Genomic DNA, 20,960 nt, shown 5'->3' with positions numbered 1-20,960 from the left:
AGCCCGAAGCACCACTCGGTTGGCATCTCTACCTTCCTTATGACGTCCTGCGACTCCAGGTCGTCCAGCTCTTTCTTGACAACGTCGTATAAAGGAATTGGAATCCTCCTTTGGGGCTCTCAAGGAAAATGGACGAGCACCGGGTTTAATGCGAATGCGATATTCGGCTTCCCGAAACTTTCCCAACCCTTGAAAAATCTTGGCTGTGGGGGGAATGAACGCACTCGGCAGAATCCAAGAAGTGAACAACACCAAGGGCTTCAATTGCAAGGAGCCTAAGCAGGTGAGTGCGCTGATGTTCAACCACGTACAAGGTCTGCACTGTGGACTTATCACCCCACTGTAAGGTTGCTTTAAAGGTACCAAGAACGTGCAGACTCTGTTCGCCAGGGCCCAAGACTTCCCCTTTAACATCATCCAGCACCCGCGGTCGGCCTGGAAAAGACGGCGAGACAACAGAGACTTCCGCGCCAGAGTCTATCTTAAACTCGGCCGGGTGCCCGTTCACTAGTATGTCTATGTACCTTGCACGTCATGAATCCACTGTTGTGAAGTTCGACGGAATCCAGTAGCTCATTTCTATTCTTCTTCATGCACACTTCGGCAAAATGGCCTAGCTTTCTACAGTAGTGGCAAACTGATTTTCTGGCTGGGCAGTCTTTTCGAGAGTGACGCTGTTGTCCACAAAAGCCACACGATAACCTAGCCGGTTGCTCAGACTGGTCGCGAAAACGTGGCGAAGTGGTGGGCGTATCGTTTCGCCGAGCCGAGTCAATGTTTAGCGTTTCGGCAAGAGCGTTATCCATAGTCAATCTAGCACGTGATAACCGCTCTTTTTCTGCGTCCTCGTGTATGCGGGCTTGGCACAGTGCTTCCTCAGCGGTAAGTTTTGTGCACCGGCACAATTGATCACAGTTTCTCGTCACGTATGCCTACGACGAATCTGTCACAAACAAGGCGGTCCTCGACGAGCGGGCTGTTATAGCTACAGCGCTTTGCCAGGTTGCGTAATGCCGTAAAAAAGTCATCCACAGATTCGCCTGGTTGCTGAGTGCGGCGGTGGAAACGACGACTTTCGTATATCTCATTTACTGGATGCACGAAATGCGAATCCAACTTTTCTTTGACGGCAGTGAAAGAAAGCGCTTCCGGTGTTGACACCCCCAAGGACGATAGAATGGTCCTGGCTTGCGGTCCCATACAGTAAAGAAGTGTCCGTACCTGGGCCTCATCGCTGGCACTGTGGAGGCCGGCCACGAAAGCGTAATCCTTGAACGCCGAAATCCACGTTGGCCATTCTCCCGGGTTTGAAAACGTGAAGTTCTCAGGTGGGCGCAGACCAGATGCGCCAGCGTGAACGATGTGCATTTTTGGTTCGGTGGTCTCGGCGGGGGTGGATTCCGTGTCAGGCATGTCAGCGTTAACAGCGGGATCCCACTTCTGACACCATGTTCAGCATAGGACCCGAGGGACGAGGCGGACTACTGGCAAGCGGAAACCAAAACAAAAAACTTTATTCCACTCTCCCAAAGCCACTTATATATATCAGGTCTTTGTAGCGCCGCCTTATGGCCACTTGCTCAAGGCACACAGGTGGCGACCTCTACAACCAACACGCCCAACTATCCACCCTAACGTCGTAAATTCCGGCATAAACACTGTTAAATTGCGGATGAACTACAGCACAACTTCCAACACATTCTTCCGTGCGCTATGAACCGCTGCGAGATCGGCGAGAGTACCAGAGGCTGCTATTGAGCCGGGAACAAAGAAAGCGCGAATGGACAGAACTACGACGACCAACAACGCCGCAGCTCACGAAAGATACATCTAGCTAGCAGCGTTGCACAGGCCCAGGGTATTAGCGATTGCTGATGAGCACAAAAAAGAGCATATTTTCTCTCGGCAAAGCGTAAATATCATTAAACTACCACATCGACCGTCCGCAATACAGCCCATGCACACTGACAGCCCAACGTTTCTAGACTGGTAACATTTTGACAGCCGAACATGGGGAAAAGACGTCATTTTGTCATGATAGAGGCACCGAAAGCTTTGCAAGAGCCGGATAAACGTCATGGCGGCCATATTGTTTACATCGTTGTCTACCGTGTCGTCTTCTCTGGCAACGTTGGTCTCTGGCTTCTCGGAACGGTGCTCCGTTCTTTTTTCGCCTTTTATTCTATGGTGCTCCAGGGTAATCGTGATCGCATGGATGGTGGCGGCTGGTATTTGCATGTTATGCGAGTGATGCGGCGTGTTTCAACAACGTTTCTTTCATCATCGAGGACAGCAACCTGCGGAGCAGCCGTATCAATCGGTCAGGGCCGTTAAATCGCAGCATATCGTGGTTTGGTTTGTGAATTCTACGAGGGTGTTGGTGTTTTATGCGGCGGTATCGACCACGCATTTGGTGTCGAGTGGCGTCGTCGACGCACTTTGTTCTGGCTTGTGTGCCGTTTTGCGGATGTGTATAGTTGATGGGCAGTGCCGTCTCTGCATCGGACGCTGCTGCCACGCCGGCTCGATTTGCGTTCTAGCGAATGCGCGAGAACTTCCGCACTGTGTGTCGCGAATGCTTTCGGACATTGCTTGTGTTCTGTGTGTGTGTGTGCGTGCACGCGCGTCTGATATGCGTCGTTATTGTGTCAGCGATTTGCAAAAGTGTTTTTACATTTGTTTCCGGCGTGCGCGAACGCCAGGATATGCTGCATGTTCGTCATTTAACGACCCTGCTTGAATGTAGGGACAATATTTTGGTCGTTTCGAGGTCAGCTTTTAACGCATCGCAAAGCGTTGCCTTGCTCTGAATCATCGCTGCACGAACTACTTTGTTATTTCTTCGTTAATTTCAAATTCAGTTTTGTGTAGTTAATGGTTACCAAGTTGCCACGCTAATTTCGTTTTTGCCGGAGGCTTTTTTACTACGTCAAGCTCTGTCAGCATACAGTGCACGAGTTGTGAAACACTTAGTGCAAATAATTTTTCAAGCAGCAATTGTGCTGATCGTATGACAGTTTTAGTGATTGATGGTTATGTAATTTCGTTATTTTTTATTTTTTGTCATAGAGGGTTAGATTTTGGCTGCTATTTTGGCCATTCTCCAATTTATTTACACTGTTTGTGGTTTATTTTATTTTTTACATGTGGGCATGCATGGCCAGTTCATGCGTACCTGCTACAGTTTGACATAAACAGGCACTAACATACTCTTAAAATATGGGCAATAAAAATTGTCTAGCAGATTTGATAGTCTAGTGGGGGCTGTGACATAATTACTAATGCGAACAAGACTAACGGAAAAAAGGTGGGATAGGACCACGGTGGAAGAATATTTAGGTGTTGACACTGCGCGCGAGCGAGCGTCCAGATTATGTACGGCCGCGCGCGGGCGCACCGAGTAGCTAGTAAGTAAGTGGTCCTGATCCCTTTTGACGCAGGGCAGGCGTTTGTCAACGCCACAGGAAAATGTAGAAAAACAAGAAAGGAAATAAAGTGAGACGTAAAGAGAGGAAAAACAAACAGTTCGTCACAGTACAGTGTACTAGCAGTCACAGTCTTTGAGGCCGTCTGGTTGGCCCAGTTAACTGTTCACCAGTCGTCTCGGATATCACCGAAGCCAGCACAATCAGATCCACCAGCCATGCCGGGGTCAGGTGGGCGCGTCCCCCGCGTCCCATCCAAAACCGTGTTGCCGCTTCGTCGGTCGCGATCAGCTGGAGCCGGCAGAGGCTCGCGCATTTGGCGTGGCCGGCATCGGTAACCGTTACTGTGATGGGGTGGCTATAACTGGAATGTCCAAGGACTGTTTGGTTGTTTTTTTGCCAGAATTTTTGGCGCACCTGCCCCGATGTTCCCACTGCTCTAGCCGGGTCTTCGTGGCTTCGGCGCGTGCAGCTCGCTCCTCCTCGGTGTTACCAGTCAGCGCCAGGCTCTCGGCCAGGGTACACGGTTAGGGGTCTGGGGGAAGCCTTGGGCATTGCTGTAAGACGTGGATGAGGGTTTCTTCTTGTGCACCACATAAACGACACGTCGGATCCACGTCGAATAGTTCGTGGCGGCGTTGGTTTGTCAGGAGAGCGCCGGTGCGGGCTTGAAACAGTAGGGCGCTGCCTCTGTCTCCTCGATAGTGTGGTGATGGGCACGGTTCCGGCTTGTGTTGGTGATAGAGTGCCAAGCTTTGTTTCTTTGTTACTGCCGTGCGCCATATTGATGTTTCGGCGTCATTGATTTCTTTGATGACTGCCTTGCGCCACTCTGTCTCTGTTTTTGTTTCGTGGTGTTTGGAATTTTGGTTGTATTTTGTGTTTAGGGACGTGTATTTCCGTATCCAAGCCGTCTTGATGTTTTTGTACCTTAGGTGTAGGTATATTCTGCGACTGTAGTTTGTGTTTGCCATGAATTTTAGTCTGCCGGCGTAATGTAGTTTGGATCTCGCCTCCCTTGCCTCGTAGGAGGACCAGCTCATTTCCCCGCTTACTGCTGCATTAGCTGTAGCCAAGCTTCCCCCCAGCAGCCAGCGGCCCAGTTCAATTTGGTGGCGCTCCAGGCATTTTATGGTTTCGCTGGAGTAGGCCAGCGCGTCGTCTGAGTACGTTGTCGCTGGTACAGCTATTGCCTTCCACAGTGTGCGTCCAACAGTGTAAGGGTTGTACGAGTGCCTGGCCAAGTTCCAGATGTTGCCTTTGAGGCGATTTGATTTTTTGACTAAGGCGATTTGGTGCTGATCTAGATAATTTGGTTGTCGCCGAGTGTTACACCGAGGTATTTGTATTCAGATGTTTTTTTAATGAGGTTCCCTTGGAGGGTGAATTCGTTGCCAGTGTTGTTTATGTTTATTCCCAACCACTGCGTTTTTTCAGTGTTGAACCTTAGCTGGTCGTTTCCTGCGACTCGGGAGCAGATGTCAAGCTGGTATTGGAGGTCAGCTGCTGATTCTGCTAACAGCACAATATCATCGGCGAATGCCAGACATGAGATCTTGGTGTATTCCTCCTGCCCGTCAGTTGTTATCGTGGACAGTCGGAGGCCTGGTCCCTCGATGTCTAATGTTTGAAGGAGTTGTGTAAAGTATACATTAAATAGTGTTGGGGACAAGGGACATCCTTGTTTTAGTCCTATCTTTTGCTGGACTTTCTTCGACCTAAGTTCGTTTAGCCTGTACACTGCTGTGCAACCCGTGTATAGGTTCTTGAGGAGGTCTATGCCTTTACTTTCTAATCCGATGCCCTGTAGTTTTTGCCAAAGCCTCGAGTGGGGAACACTGTCATAGGCTTTTTCCATATCTAGAAAAGCCAGATAGAGCGTAGATTTTTCCTTATTTTTCATTTCTAGAGCCTGGGTCAGCGTGAATATATGGTCACTTGTCCTGCGGTTTGGTCTGAAGCCGTTTTGAGATTCTGGGAATATGTTATTTGATTCACATAACTTTTGTAGTCTTCGGTTTAGGATTGCACTGAATAGTTTTTGGACATTGCTTATTATAGATATTGGGCGGTAGGCGTTCAGTTGCTCAAGTGGTTTTCCTTTGCCCTTGTGTATGAGGGTCACTTTTGCCTCTTTCCATACTGGTGGGATTTGGCCCAATTCAAGGATGTTGTTGAAGTACTGTCGTAGTGTTTCTCGTGCTTTTGTCTTTAGTGCTTTTAAAAATTCGTTGGGGATATCATCGGGGCCTGTTGCTTTTTGGTTTTTAAGGTCACTGATGCGTCGTTTCAGCTCTGTTGTGGATATTGGGTTCAGTATACTATGTTCTTGCTTCCTCATGTTCATCTTATCAGTGGCTGTGTTTGTGTCCTGTGGTGCATGCGCTTGTGGGTTGTCTTGGAGTGTTGTGAAGTGTGATGTCAGGTATGCTTCCATCTCTTCTCGTGTTGTCAAGACTAGTCCCGAGGTTGTGTGCAAAGCAGTTTTCGGTGAGGTCTCTTTTGGTTGTAGGGAGTCGATATACATCCAGAACCTTTGACTGTAATGCTTTCGTTCCTTTATTATATGGCTTTCTTGTTGCTTGAAAGTGGTGTCAACTTTTTTGGCCACCAAGTGTTTCACCTTTTGTTTCTGATTTAAGTAGGCTTGCCATGCGTTGGCTTTTGCTGTGGTATCCTTTTCGTTTGTATGGCGGTGTAGTCTGGATAGGCTTTTGCGTTTTGATATTTCTTCTTTAACTTCCTTATCAAACCATGGTGTGGGTCGTGTTTGGGTCATCCCTTTTGTCTTGCCAAGAGTTTTGTCTGCCATTTGTAGGCATTGTTCGATGAACTCTTCATAGGTTTTCGTGTTTTCTATGTTTTCTTCTAGTTGTAATGCAAACTCTTCTAGTTTGTCTTTGTGTCTCGTCTTCCAGTGCCTTGTTGTGCTTGTTGTCTTTTTCTTTTGTGTGCGAGGTGTAGTGGTATCTGCTGCGAGCAGATACCACTCTGCTGCGAGCTCTGCTGCGAGCAGATAGATGGCGCCGCGGCCAGCGGTCCCACAGTGCCAACAGAGGTGTGCGACGAAGCCCACAACATCCAAATGTCCAAAGGCGGAGGCGCAGAAGTCGACACCAGAAACCAGGCACAGTATCGGTCGCATTCCTTAACCTATACGGTGGCCGACGCTTAGCAAAATGGGTAGAGCTCTACAGAGGAATGGAGGAAGAGGGCATCACTTTATACGGAGTGGCGGAGACGCATCTACGGGACCTGGAGAGACCACCAGTCAATCCACTTTGGAACTGGGCTGGCTGTAACCGAGAAAGTACATCCCGGAAGAATGGAGGCGTGGGGTTTCTGTGGCGAGAAGGCAGCACCTGGACGCCGCTCGAGGACTCCTGTGTGGAACACACCTGGCTGTCCGGCTACATACACGCAACGCCAGTCTTAGCTTGTGTAGTTTACCTCGGTGTTTCTTCAAATCAACACTCTGAGAACTCCGTCGTACGCTGCATCAGGCATGACATCGAACGTTGGGGCCACAGCCGGGAAGTGCTGATCCTAGGCGACTTTAACGGCCACATTCAGGAGCTCGATGGTTACACCGACCACAATGGGAAGCTCTTGCTCGAGATGGCCCAGGAGCTTTCCCTCGAAATTGCAAACCTTTGGGCAGACTGCGAGGGCACGCGTACATGGTGTGCGCGGGGCCAGAGCTCGTGCATCGATTATGCCCTTGTGTTGCTGAACCTCGGCAAAACCCTCCAGGATATCCACATTGATGAGGAAGGCCGGTACAGTTTGGGGAGCGACCACAACTGCCTCAGGCTGCAGTTTAAGGCATCCCCTTGACGCCGACAGTCGAAGAAACGTGAACCCGCAGTCCGGTTTCTTCCCGAAGCGGCATATGAAGAAGTGGCCAACGAATTTGAACCAAGTCCCAGCCGCAATGGAGCGGAGACCTACGAGCAGTACATTGACCAGCTCCGTCGGATCATGCGGAAACACGAGAAGATTGTCAACGCGCATCATGGCGTTAGAAGGAAAAGCTGGTGGGACGGGGAGGTCCAGGCAGCACTGAAGGCTCGCCGAGCTGCCAACCGGTACCACCGCCATGCGGTTAAGAGTCCTCAGAGCGAAGATGTCCAGGGGACATGGCTGGAATACCTGCACCGAAAACGGGAGATGCACACTATCACGCAGCGGAAGATAGCAGAGGCCAACCACAAGACGCTCCAGGCAATCAAATCTGCAGGCAGAGGAGCAGCAGCCAAATTCTGGACATATGTGTCTCGCCTTGATGGCAAAGCTGCGCAGCCTGAAGTTCGCACAGAGTCAACGGGGGCCAAAGAGAATGATCTCCACCGAGCCTTAACTGACCATCTCTGGCAGCTATATGCACCGCCACCACAGGGTGCACCCGCTGTGCCCCTCCCTGCCCTAGATCGCTCAGGCTTGGCGGGTGCCGACCAGCAGACGTGGACAGTGTCGCGGAGTGCCATTGATAGGGCAATCACGAGAATAGGTGCGCGCACTGCTCGAGGCCTGGACGGTATCCCGGCGGGGCTTGTGAAATGTCTCGGTGCAGAATCACGGTCACAGCTGGCCGATTTCTTCACTGAAATCCTGGCCAGTGGACCAATACCTATCGACTGGCTACGCGGCAAGGTGATCCTGCTCCCCAAAAGAGGTGGCGACCCCGGCCTTCTACGTGATTACCGGCCACTTACAATCACTAGCGTAGTGTATCGTGTGTTCGCCCAAGTGATAAAGGCTTGGATGACCGCGTGGGCCGAAGGGGGCGGACACCTCACCGAGTTACAGAATGGTTTTCGGCGCGACCGACGGCTCAAGGACAACTTGTTTGTCCTGAGCCAATGCATAGAGGTTGCACGAAAGGAGGAACGTGGGCTGATTAGCTGCTTTCTTGATGTGACGAAGGCATACGACAGTGTCCCGCACGAGCTATTGCTGAGGCATCTTGAGGCACTTGGGATGACGCCCACGTGGACTGGGCTTATCAGACGCCTGTATACAGACAGCACAGTTATAGCTACCCTGAACGGCGCCTACTCGAGCGAGGTAGTGGTGGGCAAGGGGTTAAAACAGGGTTGCCCACTCTCGCCCCTACTCTATATGCTGTATACTGTGTGTGTAGAGCGCACGCTATTGGCCTCCAGGGTGGGCTTTGTGGTAGAGAGGACTGATGATGGGCTCAGGGAGCAGCAAGTGTTGCCGGGTCTGGTATTTGCAGATGACATTGTGCTGCTGGCAGGGAGCACTGACGATTTGCAGACCCTCATCACGAAATGTGCCGAAGCCATGGCACCACTGGTGCTACAGTTCAATACAAAGAAATCAGCAGTGATCGTCTTCTCTGGCCCAGAGACACCAAGATCGCTGACACTGCCATGCGGAGGGCTACTGCCCCAGGCGGCCGAGTACAGATACCTCGGTGTGAATTTCAGCGCGCAACGAGATTATACGGCAAACCAGGAAAAGCACCTGAGAGGAGCATTCCAGCGGGCCAGCCAAATACTCTGGAGAAAGTGCCTGTGGGGATTTAATCGCTTCACTATGGTGCGAGAGCTGTGGAAAACCGTGCACATGCCTGCACTGACATTTGCCAATGCAGTTGTATGCCCCACAGCGCAAACCCGAGAATGGCTGGAACGCAGCCAGCGCGCTGTAGGGAGACTGGCTCCTGGCTGCCATGGCAACGTGGCAAACGAGGCAATCCAGGGTGACCTCGGTTGGTCCTGTTTTGAAGCGCGCGAGGCACGCAGCAAGCTGGCGTACGAGGGCAGGTTGCGCCTGATGCAGCCACACCGCTGGGCACGGCGTATGTTCGATTACATACACCGCAATGGCGTCCGCACCAGGTGGACAAAAAGGCTGCAGCAGCTCTCCAAAAAATACGGCTTCTTCGCGAGCCTTGTGCAGGAGGAGACCAAACGAAAGTGGGCCAAAGCAGTCGAGACCCTGGTGCGACAGACGGAGGTGGACACTTGGCAGCGAGACATGGAGGGGAAGTCCACACTGAAGCTCTATAGGGAACACAAGCAAGAGATCCGTATGGAACCCCTCTACGACAACAGTGTAGCCAGCAGCCTCCTTTTCGAGGCACGGGCCGGAGCGCTCAGAACTCTGGTTTACCGCCGGCGCTATGATGACAACGTGGGAAGCGCCATGTGCAGTGTAATGCGGACCAAGAAACAATTGAACATTTGGTCCTGCACTGCGCGAGCCTCACACCAGTGCCCATAGATGGCACTACGCTACCGCTAGCGCTCGGCTTCTCCCCCCGCGTTCCATCTGGCGGTGGCGGCGGTGACCAAGTCAACCAGGTGGCCACAACCAAGAGTCGGCTGCTAAAGTGGTGGGCCATAGTGCGCGCACATTAACGGCCAAACTTGGCGTGTGCTTGATATTGATATTGACAGTGTGTGTGAATGCATTTGGGACTCTGCGTATGTGTGCATGCAGCTTATATTTGTTACCTACTAAGGCCAGGGCATCGCTACTTTTTCACGGCGATGCCCACCCGTTACAAAGGGCGAGGCCAATAAGTCCAATCCAATCCATAGACTTTAAGCGGGTAGAAATAACCAAACAGAGGTTATCTGATTGGTGGATAAAATCAACGCAGGGGTGAAATTTCACCCACCACAAAGTACAAAATAGGTTAATTGTCATGGCTAGGTGGCGTATGCCACCGCCCGGTTTAAAGGGTTCAGCCTCATCCATCCATCCAGCTTAGCGGTGCCGGCGGCTTGGCATTCCTCTGCCTCCGCTAAATTTTCGTTCATAGTGGAGTGAGTAAATCTCAAAGCGCGAAAAAAAATCGTAATTTCACATTAAAGTGATAAGTGTACCAGGCTTCGCTAACATGAAGGTTCCTTGTGCAGGGCGTGGATGACGTGAACACGGATCAATCGGGCAGCACTCAAAGCCCACTGAAGTTACCCTCGCGCGCAGAATTTGTTTCGTCCGGTCTAGCCGTTCATCCAAGCATAAAAAAAATTAAAGTGTTAGTCCACGTGCTACCCCTCGATCAGAAGAAAATAGTGACTGTACCAGAAAATGTATTTCATGCTTATCGCTGCTTCCATTCACACTCAGAAAACCGTTCAATCATTGTTGCGCGAATTCAATGTGGCCGCGATATAAATTAAGAAATGAAACGGCGCATGCTTGCGATATGCAATGCACTAGAGCAAAGTGGCTGTTCATGGCTAGAACTTAATATGAGAATGCACATCAGCTATGTAAAAACTCTTTCAAATGGGAATTTATTAGGCAGGACGAAGGCAGGCGTCTATCTTGAATTAGAGCATCACTACCACAGTTTACTGATGAAAACCTGAGCAAATGCCTTTTTTATTCCAATTTCACCTAACATAGACCGTGTATATTTTTCATTGGGCTTTCGTCCATTGAGGACTGAGTGGCTCTTGCAAGATCCAAAAAAAGAGGCGACTTTCTTTTTTCTTAAATTACCTATGAGAATGTGCCAATGTAAGCGTGTTTGACAATGCATGCTAAAGCCTGTGAACAAATACACTTACACCCACCACACTATAATCCCATAGACATTTTTTTGCATAGACACAATACGAAGAAACTTGTGCATGAAGCAGCTCGATAATTTTAACAGGTGATAACCGTCCCAGAAGCTTGCAGTCTCATACACTCCCACAATGGAAAAATGATGTATAAAAACATGCAAGCGTGTAATATACACTGCACGCACATTGTAAAAAAGTTCAGTAGCCAGGATGGAACAAATTTGAAAATCAGGCACACATCTGCACAAAAAACAGCAGTATTTTACAGGGTGCACAAGTATTTCAAAATATGCAAATGTCACGTAGCTGGACAGAACCATAGTAATGTTGCTGCCGTCCCTTGGAGATATTCAATTATTTTTTACATTCCACCTAACTAGATAATTAGTCTTATTTATTGATAAACTTCTCAATTATTATAATTAGATTAAAAGTGTCAATGAGAAAATTGTAGAGCAACATGAAATACTCCCGATACAGCTTTCTATTGCTCAATACGTGCTACGTAAAAGTGTTTTTCTGAGCATGAAAGAAGCTCACGAATACACGCACAGTGCGTCGAGCGGCCAGTCGCGCGGCAATATTAATTGCTGTATTCGTGGGTTTCGTTCCCGCTTGGAAAACACTTTTATGTATCACGTATTGAGCAACAGAAAGTTATATTCGGTGTTTTCCATGCTGCTGTACAATTCTCTCGTTCACACTTTTTGTCCAATTATAGCATTAAAAAGTTGATTAATCAATTATGAAAATAATTATGTAATTATGCGGAATAAAAAAATAATCTGAATATTTCCAAGCGATGGCAGACAACATTACCTTGGTTCTGTCCAGCTACGTGACATTTACATATTTTCAAATCTTGGTGCATGATAGCAAACCCCCCATCTTGTACATGCAGCAACATTTGCACAAACCACTGTGGCACACAGGAGGTTCTCTCTTCCGCAGCGGCTTTCGAGGTTTATTTGACCGTGTGAGGTTCTTTGGACAGTTTGGAAATAAGGTGGGAATCCTTTTATCGAGCGCTCCGTGCAATATGCCATCGATATCGTATCCTCTGAAAAATGGCTGGTGCAAACATGGTCGGTAGGCGTTAGAGTTCGGTCTGCCCTCAGATTTGCACGGCGCCACTGCTCTAGACGACCGCTGTCGGACGGCGCTTTGAATAAAGGCACACGCTCCGCACAAGTCAGGTATCCAGAATTGCAGTTCGGAACGAAGCACTTTCTAGCCATTTCAAACGCCCCTCAGAAGACCGCTGCCACCTTCGTCGAGGGCCCGTGGCGACAATACCCAAGCACAAGCTCATAAAACGAACGCGAAGAAAAATCGTGCCTTCAAAACAGCGCAACCGCACATGCAAGCAGGAAGACGAAGCAGCGGCAGCACGCGCCTTGCCCCCGAGGCTGGGACCGCAGCGCCCTCTACGACGGCGCCGAACATAATCTGGACGCGAGCGAGCGGATCTTTCGCGCCTGTTGGGGGAGAGTGTCAGCACCTCTCCTTATTCTTACACCGTGGTCAAGACTCAAACGGCGCCGAGCGCGCCCCCGCTCGGCAGTACAGGGAAGGGTGACATCCGTGGCGCCGGAGTTTGCAAACTGAAAGAGGAAATCTAGTAACGTTGGGAGCCGTAGGGCGGGTCTGCATGAAACCAGTTTCCCGCGTGCACGTCACTGAAGGAACCGTTCTCTTTGGTCTCCCCTAGAGTGCACTCTCCGCCGATCGCGGCTAACTTTTTTATCTCTCGCTGTTGTGCTCGTTCTCATTGCCCACGTGCGGACCGGGGCTACAGTAGTGGCTACCGGTGCGGACGCCCAAAAGGCGGATTGTGTCGCAAAATTCGGTGTATGCTGAATTCGTACTAGCAGATTGCACGCGCACTCCGACTGGACGACACGGTCTGTTGACAGCTGGCAATCATTCGATGGAATAAAGGAGTTCAAGGTTGGCAACTATCTTTGACAGCAGACGACACTGGCATGCTTTTGTAGATGCGAGTTCAAGTTTCCGCGTCACGGTGAAAACACGACTGAGGGCTGCCACAGTCTGTTTTGCAGCCACATGTGTTGCATTGGCGCGGTTATCCTTGTTCGAAACATTGTACAGTCATCTTTTATGCACCACCTTTTAAATATGTATTGCAATCGCATCATGTCGCAACATGGTCGGCCGACCACTTTCATTGCGTGCTGCATTGGCTGGTTGAGCAAAACCTCCCGAATCATGTCACGTGCCAAGTTCTACCTCACGCGAAAGTAACGTCGCAACTGATTTGTCCGAGAACCCATACATCTCCATCTATAATCTGTAGTTGTGCTAGTGACAGATTGCACACACACAACTGTTGCGGAATACAGCTGTTGCGTAGGTAGAGTCGCCCCTTTTTACCATTGAGCACACGTGTGAGGTTTCGAATACTGTTTGCTGCATTTGCTTGTCCATGCTTCTTTTTTTTTATTCCGCCAATTTTAAAAGTGTGGTTAAAGCAGTTTGTTGCATGAAATTTCTTTGCTGTTTTTTACATATATAAAACCAGCAAAAACGAAGTGCGGTGTAAACTTTCTTGCTGCTTGCTTGTACCTTGCTGCTTGTAAACATTCCAAACAAAATAAAGCCATAACTGAAGCAGCAAAACAAAAGATGTACTCAGCCATTAAGTTCTCACCATGTGTAAAAATGTTGTTTATAGCGGTTAACGTGCTACAAGAAACTGAAGGTTAAGCAGCAAGTGTATTCATTATGACTGGCATGAGAGCAATATGCATGTATAATGGTCACCTTATGCAGCTATATATGCTCAGTAGAGGTTTTCAAGGAGAATATTTATATCAAAGCAAATAACTTATATTCCTGATAAGACAGCTTATTTTGAGTGAAATCGAATTATTAGATTCTTGCTTGGCGGCCTGGGTGGCCAATCTGTTACCCGTTTACTACTTAGACATACCTAGATCCGCATTTAAACAATGTACAACACATTACTAAAGTGCACATAAATTAAGCGTATCGTAACAGGCATGCTCCCTCTCTCAGCCATGGCAGCAAACAAGCATCGATTTGAGAGCGTTTGATGCTGTCTGTCAGCATCATACATGCGTGTTCTATTTTGATTCTTTTTCCTTATATAGTAAATAAGCTTGCATAGGTGTTGCACATGATCAGTGAACTATTTTAAGCACTACTCAGGTTACTCGAGTGAGTTGGGCATGAGCTGCATATTGGTTATGTAGTAACATCCTAGCTAGCTAATGCAGAGCCATATTTTAAGAAAATGAAAAAAAAAATAAATGCATAACATAACAAACAGTCGGCCAGTACCTGTATTTTATCTGAAAGTAAACCAACATTATCAAGTCACTAAGCTTTGCAGCGAGTTCAGTGATCTCACGTGTGAAAAGGTCAATGCAGTATGTGGTTTTGTGTTTGTCTTTCTTAATTAGTAGCTGTTTTAACATGCACATGACAACGAAATGAAGTGAAAGCTTATATGGCACAAGACAGGACAGCACAAAAAAGTGAGGAAACACTTGTTGCCATTTTTTTTATTTTCATATCAAATCAATGGATATTTCCTTAGGTTTAGCTTAATGACTAATGCGCAATGTGTTCTGCACAAATCCGCAAGATTGGTGTGCTCTATTATCTAGTCACTGCTCGAGCAGCCAAATAAGTGGTACAGCCATGAGCAATGTGAAAGAGAGCACAGAAATTTGCAGTCAAGGGTCACAGTGGCACAGCCTCTGTGCCAAACGTAAAATCGTTCCACAAGAAAACATGCATATGGGCTAATTGGGTATGCATTCACAAGTACTATTCCCAAATCCGCACATCTAAAAAAATGTTTCATGCCTTCCCGCATTGCTCACCATTGTACAGACTTTATTGCAGCGCTGTGTGTGTGGAGTAAAATAACCTGACAAGCCAAAGCTGTGGTTATATGGCACATTAAAAGCAATTTTGCACGTGGCTTGGATATTATTATCTTCCTACATGTGTGTCACCTTAGTATCAGCTGCTTTCTTTACTACTTGTTCACTGTTACGCCTCAACTATACGGTGCCACCAGGCACTGCTCTATTCCTGCAGGCACCATAGAACAGCTTGGAAAGGGACGCTTGTGCATAGCCACTACTCTGAAATGAAGATGATGCACATTTGTTGTGAGAATATGCTTATAAACAGAACTGCCTAGCCTTTAAAAATGCCTTTGAAATGTAAGGGCTGGTACTCAGCTTTGCTGGTGTGACATTTTAGATTTATAGTGAAAGTCTGAGCTGTGTGATTATTGGCGTAGCTAAAGTGAAGTATCATACACAGCTTCCACACACAATCTGATTGACCAAAAGCGTGCAGGAATTGGTCTAGGGAATTCATCTAGGAGCTTTCAGTTCAGTGATGGCTTTCCACTAAATTGACTGTTGAGGGATATTTGACTTGATCGATAGGCCCAAGTGAGCCTAGAACTCATGACACCAAATGCAGTCACCATGTATGCCTGAAGAACAACACATGACAGAATGATGAGCAGAGGAATTCATCCCACTAGTATGGGAAGTAGTGTAGCTGCATTAAGTATTTTAATTCTGGTATACTACACACAAAACTTTTGAGTTGTTTACATGACATAATCAATAAGACCACTGTAACAAGCAATGGCAAAGGCTAAATAAAAAGCTGCTGCCTCAGGTACTGTAATTGATCTAAATTATGCATTCTCACATGCAGTCCATAAATTGGTTTACATACCGTTATGAAATATTTAAACTACACCATGTGATAAAATTTAAGGCCAGCTGAATACTGTATAGGGCATCTTTGATGGGGTCTAGTTGATGCGACGTGTCTTGATAGGAGAAGTTGTGCTATTTTATTTACACACACACGCACACATTTGCAAGGTCTGCATATATCTTGTGTTTAAATGTTACTGTGTGCATCAAATGATTAACACAACTTATACAATCAAGACAGAAGTACGTAATATATTTTGTACAGGGCTAATTCCCATTAGTTATGCAACAATTTCTTTTTCTCACATGCAGCTGGGCCTGGGTATCCTTTCCAGAAAATTACAATGAAGTGTCCGTGTGTATGGTGCTAAAATTGATGGTTTGCGAATATCTTCTCTGGCTGGGTAGTGAAACTATGTCAAAAGAAAATTGTAGCACACTGACCAAAATAGTGGGGCTCATATAATACAGGGGGCACACATTCTGCCAGCAGAGTCGCTTGAAAATTTTGCCAGCAGTTCGTCTTCATTGGTAGCTTCAATCGCATAACTAATGCTGACATATATGTGACACCTTGTGTTCAAAGTATTCTCATGACAGTCAATAGGCACCCTTTATATTGTGATAGCAGCTCAATTTTCAGGCGCAGTGCACTGTGGCCATGAACAAGCTAAAGAATGACAAGAGGCTAGCCTCTTTCCACAATCTGGAAGAGCATCTGAAAAGTGGTCGGTTAATGAGTGGCACCGTAGCCTGTGCAAAGTAAAGATCAACGAACATTCACTTAAAAGCATCCAATATCCTACACCCACGATTGATTGGTAGCAGTACGCTTACAGCTAGATGAAAGAGCACCAGAAAAACACTTAGTGGGCATATTTTGCAGCTACAAGTCAGTTTGGGGCACATTATTCAATGCTGACTGTCGGCAGAATCAACAAGAGGATAGAACCTAAAGCCCTTCCTAGGAAGCTTATGTTGGCACTAAAATAAATTTTGTTTGCATTACACTGAAGGCTCGTGCCAAAATGAGCGACACGAACCACAGAATGAATTAGGATGGATCTACAAAGTAACGGCAAACTTTCTTATAGCTTACTCTGCCTGCATTAGTAACGTGACCATGGCTAGCCCGTAAGGAAGAACTGTCGGCAGAATTTCTTTTATGCGATTCTGCTGGTTGCTAGCAGATTATCATATAACGCCATACCTTTGTTCAGTCATACTTAAATATTTATTTTTACACGTATATTGCCTTATCCGTATATTGCCGTATAAGCAGGCCGTGCAGCATGCAGTGGTGGTCCGGACAACCTTTGTCAGAGGTGCTAGTGGCTGCCCTCGATATTCCGAAGACATTGTCGACAAGAGAGATGGCATCAAAAGAGGCGGGAAAATCTGCCGTGTATGAATTTCCGGCAGAAATTGACACCAGCTTATATGCATGCACAGAATGGTCCTCATAACTTGGCGGTGATGCATTCCTGGCATTGTGCCTGTTTGTACGAAAGAGCTGCGTACAAGACGAATGTGCAATGGACGACTACGAATGATGCATGTTTGAAGCAGTGCGCTCAGCACACTGTTTCGTAAAAGTCTGTAAAAGTCGTAGTAAAGTCTGTTTCGTAAAAGACGTCTCCCTGCTGTTTAGAGCAGGCAGGAGTGACTGATCAGTGTCTGAAGCCAAGTCCCCAGCATTTGGCAAAGAGCTTTTCCAAACATTGCCCCCGGTTGTGCAAGCGCTCTGCATGGCAGCTGCATTCGTGTTCATAGGGATGGCAGACAATGACTTGACTGTCGGCAAATCAAGGTCCATGGAGCTTGGCGGAGAGTCATTCCCAGTGCCATCTGCGCCACAAGACTCCACATTAGCAGCTGCGGAAAGCTTAACTGGTCTTTGGGCAAAGCTGGGTCCTCTGCACATGGCACGCTGCCACCACCAATGGCACCCTGGGCTGTGTACAAGATCTCCACACACGATTCCTTTGGGTCGACTGCAGTACACAACAATGACCTGTAACTGCTGCCGCTGCAGCCTGTGTGTGCATGCTCCCCAAGATGTGCATGTGTGTTAAAGTTGCCATGGGCTGTGTGTTGTCCACTTGTGTCAGATGTATCCACCGAAATGCTGCTGCCAACAGAACGAGAGGGTGCTGGTGCAGAAATTGAAACAGCAACAGGCTCCCCTTGCTTTAAACCAGTTTTCTCAGCATCCCCTTCAGGTATAACAGTGGTACTGATCTTCTGCAAACACTCTGTAAAAGCGGCCAGGTAATCCACGTCAGAAGAATCGAAAGCCACAGCTTCCTGGGCCTGCTCTGCCAGTGCACCCGATTCCTTTGCAGAGAAACCTATTTCTCGACCACAACCACTAGCTCCATCTTGAATCATGACAGACATGGCACCATCATCCTCAAAACAGACCAAGTATGGTAGCTCCATGAGGGACTTATTCTCTGCATTGCAATCCTTCTCTTTTAAATCATCATCTGAAAAATCAGAGATCACGATAGGAGGCGAACCTGCCTCTGCAGCACATTTTTCAGGGCCTGTTGTCAAATCGCCATTTTTACCACCCGGTGGACCACTGTCACTTGACACCAAGGAGCTAGTAGGTGCAATCTTGCCAGCCATGCCACCGACACTCATGGACTCGGCATCATCGATCCATTCATTCTTTAGACCCTCCCAGTCGGTCAGGGTGAGACTAAAGCTTGATGTAACTAATGCTGGGCTACCTGATGAGATTAAAGAGTCTGAGGTAAATCCATAAGCATCCCTCGAAACATCAGTTTGCTCTAAGGATGCAGTTTTTGTATCTGCATGATCATCTTTTAGACTTTCACAATTTCCATACGCTTCCCTCTTGTCTTTCTTGGTGACAGCTTTCATTGGATCTGTCCCCTTCGGCATTTCACTCAGCACTCTCAAATAGTCACCTATGTCCCTTGTCATTTTCCATGCTTGTTTCATCACTTGACGTCTCAGCTTTTCCTTGTTACTGCCCTTAATCATCCTTTTTTGTAATGTAGGTTTGGCTCTGCTAACTTTCGAACCAGTGCTACTTGCTTTAAAACACTTCTCCGAACTCTGACCGTCATCCTTTGGAGGCAGGTGTTTTGTAACGTTTCGCTGATTTTCGTTTGAAGTCGTGTTTTCGTCTTCTTGCCGGGGCTGCACATATGGCGATGCAGCCGCCTCAACTTGTTGAGACGCAGAAACAGCAGTAGCTGTGGCGGAACAACCATCATCCTCACTGCAGGATTCATAGCTAGACGAGATAACTGGCTTCGTGAGGTAGGCCTTACATGCTTGCTTTTTTGAAACAATCCAGTGCTTCTTCCCTTGGGGTGACACAGTGTCCACTTTAACTCTGTCGTCCGACCTGGATGAAAGTGGGCAGGTGGGTGTCTTGGCGTCCCGCTCCCTGTTCTCGACATCTGACGAGGCTTGGCGCTTGCGCAGTTTGGCGGGCATGTCTGGTTCAGGAGCAGCCAGCTGTTCCTTACCCCCCTTCTCTTTTACTGCAGCCTGTTCTTTGGCGATCTGCTTGCAAAGGGAGCACCTGATGCAGGTGTCTTGGCCCCCAGCATCAGAAATGTCTCTGCGTTTACACATAACGCACACTTTTTTAGTCTGTTGCTTCTGCCTGACGTGGCTGCTTAATGGCATACGACTGAGTGCGGCCAACTTGGCTACCTTCCCGCTAATACCCCGGTCGTCTTCCAGAGGGCGAATGGTGGGACTCCTGGGACACTCATTGCCCGCTTTATTTTGAAGAGGGCAACCATCACCGCACGAAATGTAGCCGCTGGGCACCCTTGGGCAGGCTTTGTTCATATCTTCAATTATTCTATTCACCACACACCTGCTCGACGACCTGCCACCAAGGAGGCTCCTGCTATGGGACCTAGTGAGCCCCGTTCGATGCTTTTCTTGTTCTTCACAACGTTTCTTACTCCTTTGAGAAACAGGTGATGCTCTGGAAATGTGACGGTCATGTTCCTGCAAAATGTTGGAATACTTTGGTTAATGGTTGTACACAGATAGAACCATGAGCAGCTAATACAACCAATCACAATACCGTATTGAGCTACTTTCAAGCAACTTCTATTTGCTACAGAAGTATTTTCGAATGCAACCATGCAGCCAGTATTGCACAATGCTCAGTAATAAAGGAAATACGTGGTTTCCTTTTAATAAATACAAAGCTAAAAAAAACATAGGATGTTGTAATTTTAACACAGCAGCTTGTGCTTACAAGTTAAAGCTTCGCAAGAAAACTAGTTGAGCTTCTGCTACAATGAACTAGAGTAGGATTTCAACGACATGTTTCTAGGAATTAGAGAAATTACTTGTACTACCGAGAACACCAATAACAAACATATGTGAAATTCGCATCTGCTCCATTCAAATTTTATAGCTGAAAGTTTATTATAATAAGTATAACAGTAAGGTATTTTAGTACAAAACAGGCCAAAACCTGTGTATACACCATGCGATATCAGGTTGCAAGTTTTCTAGGGACTGACTGCACTGAATCAGCCTGCCCCATTCTCTGTGAATAGGGGCATGCTTTATATATGATCAACTAAACCCACAACCTCTGCAGTGTGCTGCATACTGGCACAACCGATGCCTTTACAAATAAATAGCCAGCATGCCATGCCCAGGGAAGAATCTGCAATCTGCGGCGCTGTTCGGTCGGAGAAGGAAATCAGGACAATAATTTAAAGGGACACTAGAGAGGAATGATTTCATCTGTAGTACTAAATCACCCGTGGTAAAACTAGTGTGCACAAAGAAGAAAGGACACAGGTAGTGTACAAACAAGCATTGATTCACAACTCAGTTTATTTCAAGAAAGATTATATATAAGTACTCCCGCTAACTACACTGAGCATGTGCAAAACATTCACCGCAACAAAACCAAAAGGTCACATGTTATACAAAAAGGTGAATTGTTTTTCGGCAAGTACAATGGATGGCTCACTCATGCACAAAGATAAGTGTTTACTGATATGAAAAGCCGTTTTTTCACGTGTTAGTTTGGTTTTATGTGCAAACAGAACTGATGTCTCACAGAAAACAGGATCACAATGACAGCGTTTACAGTGGTTGGCAAAGTGTGAACAGTTATCTTTCCCCATTGATTGAAGATGCTCTATAAGGCGCGTATTAACACACCAGCCAGATTGCCTTATGTAAACTTGGCCGCAAGTTAAAGGCAACAAGTACACCGTTTT

General features: G+C 47.4%; 1 protein-coding gene across 2 annotated transcripts in view; it reads right to left on the bottom strand.

The window, feature by feature from the left end:
* Nucleotides 1-14,516: 14,516 nt before the first annotated feature.
* Nucleotides 14,517-20,960, bottom strand: part of LOC119437693 (uncharacterized) — a 30,797-nt gene continuing 24,353 nt past the window's right edge. For both annotated transcript variants that reach the window (XM_037704678.2, XM_049660776.1), the window contains exon 4: nucleotides 14,517-19,719. In XM_037704678.2, the coding sequence (XP_037560606.2) occupies nucleotides 17,482-19,719 (2,238 nt within the window). In that variant the 3' untranslated portion in view covers nucleotides 14,517-17,481. The remainder of the gene's footprint in view (nucleotides 19,720-20,960) is intronic.

Source organism: Dermacentor silvarum, chromosome 1 (assembly GCF_013339745.2).
Source record: "Dermacentor silvarum isolate Dsil-2018 chromosome 1, BIME_Dsil_1.4, whole genome shotgun sequence".
Taxonomy (NCBI): Eukaryota; Metazoa; Arthropoda; class Arachnida; order Ixodida; family Ixodidae; genus Dermacentor; species Dermacentor silvarum.
Note: the sequence above shows the minus strand (reverse complement) of the source record. Positions and strands in the feature narration are given on the sequence as shown.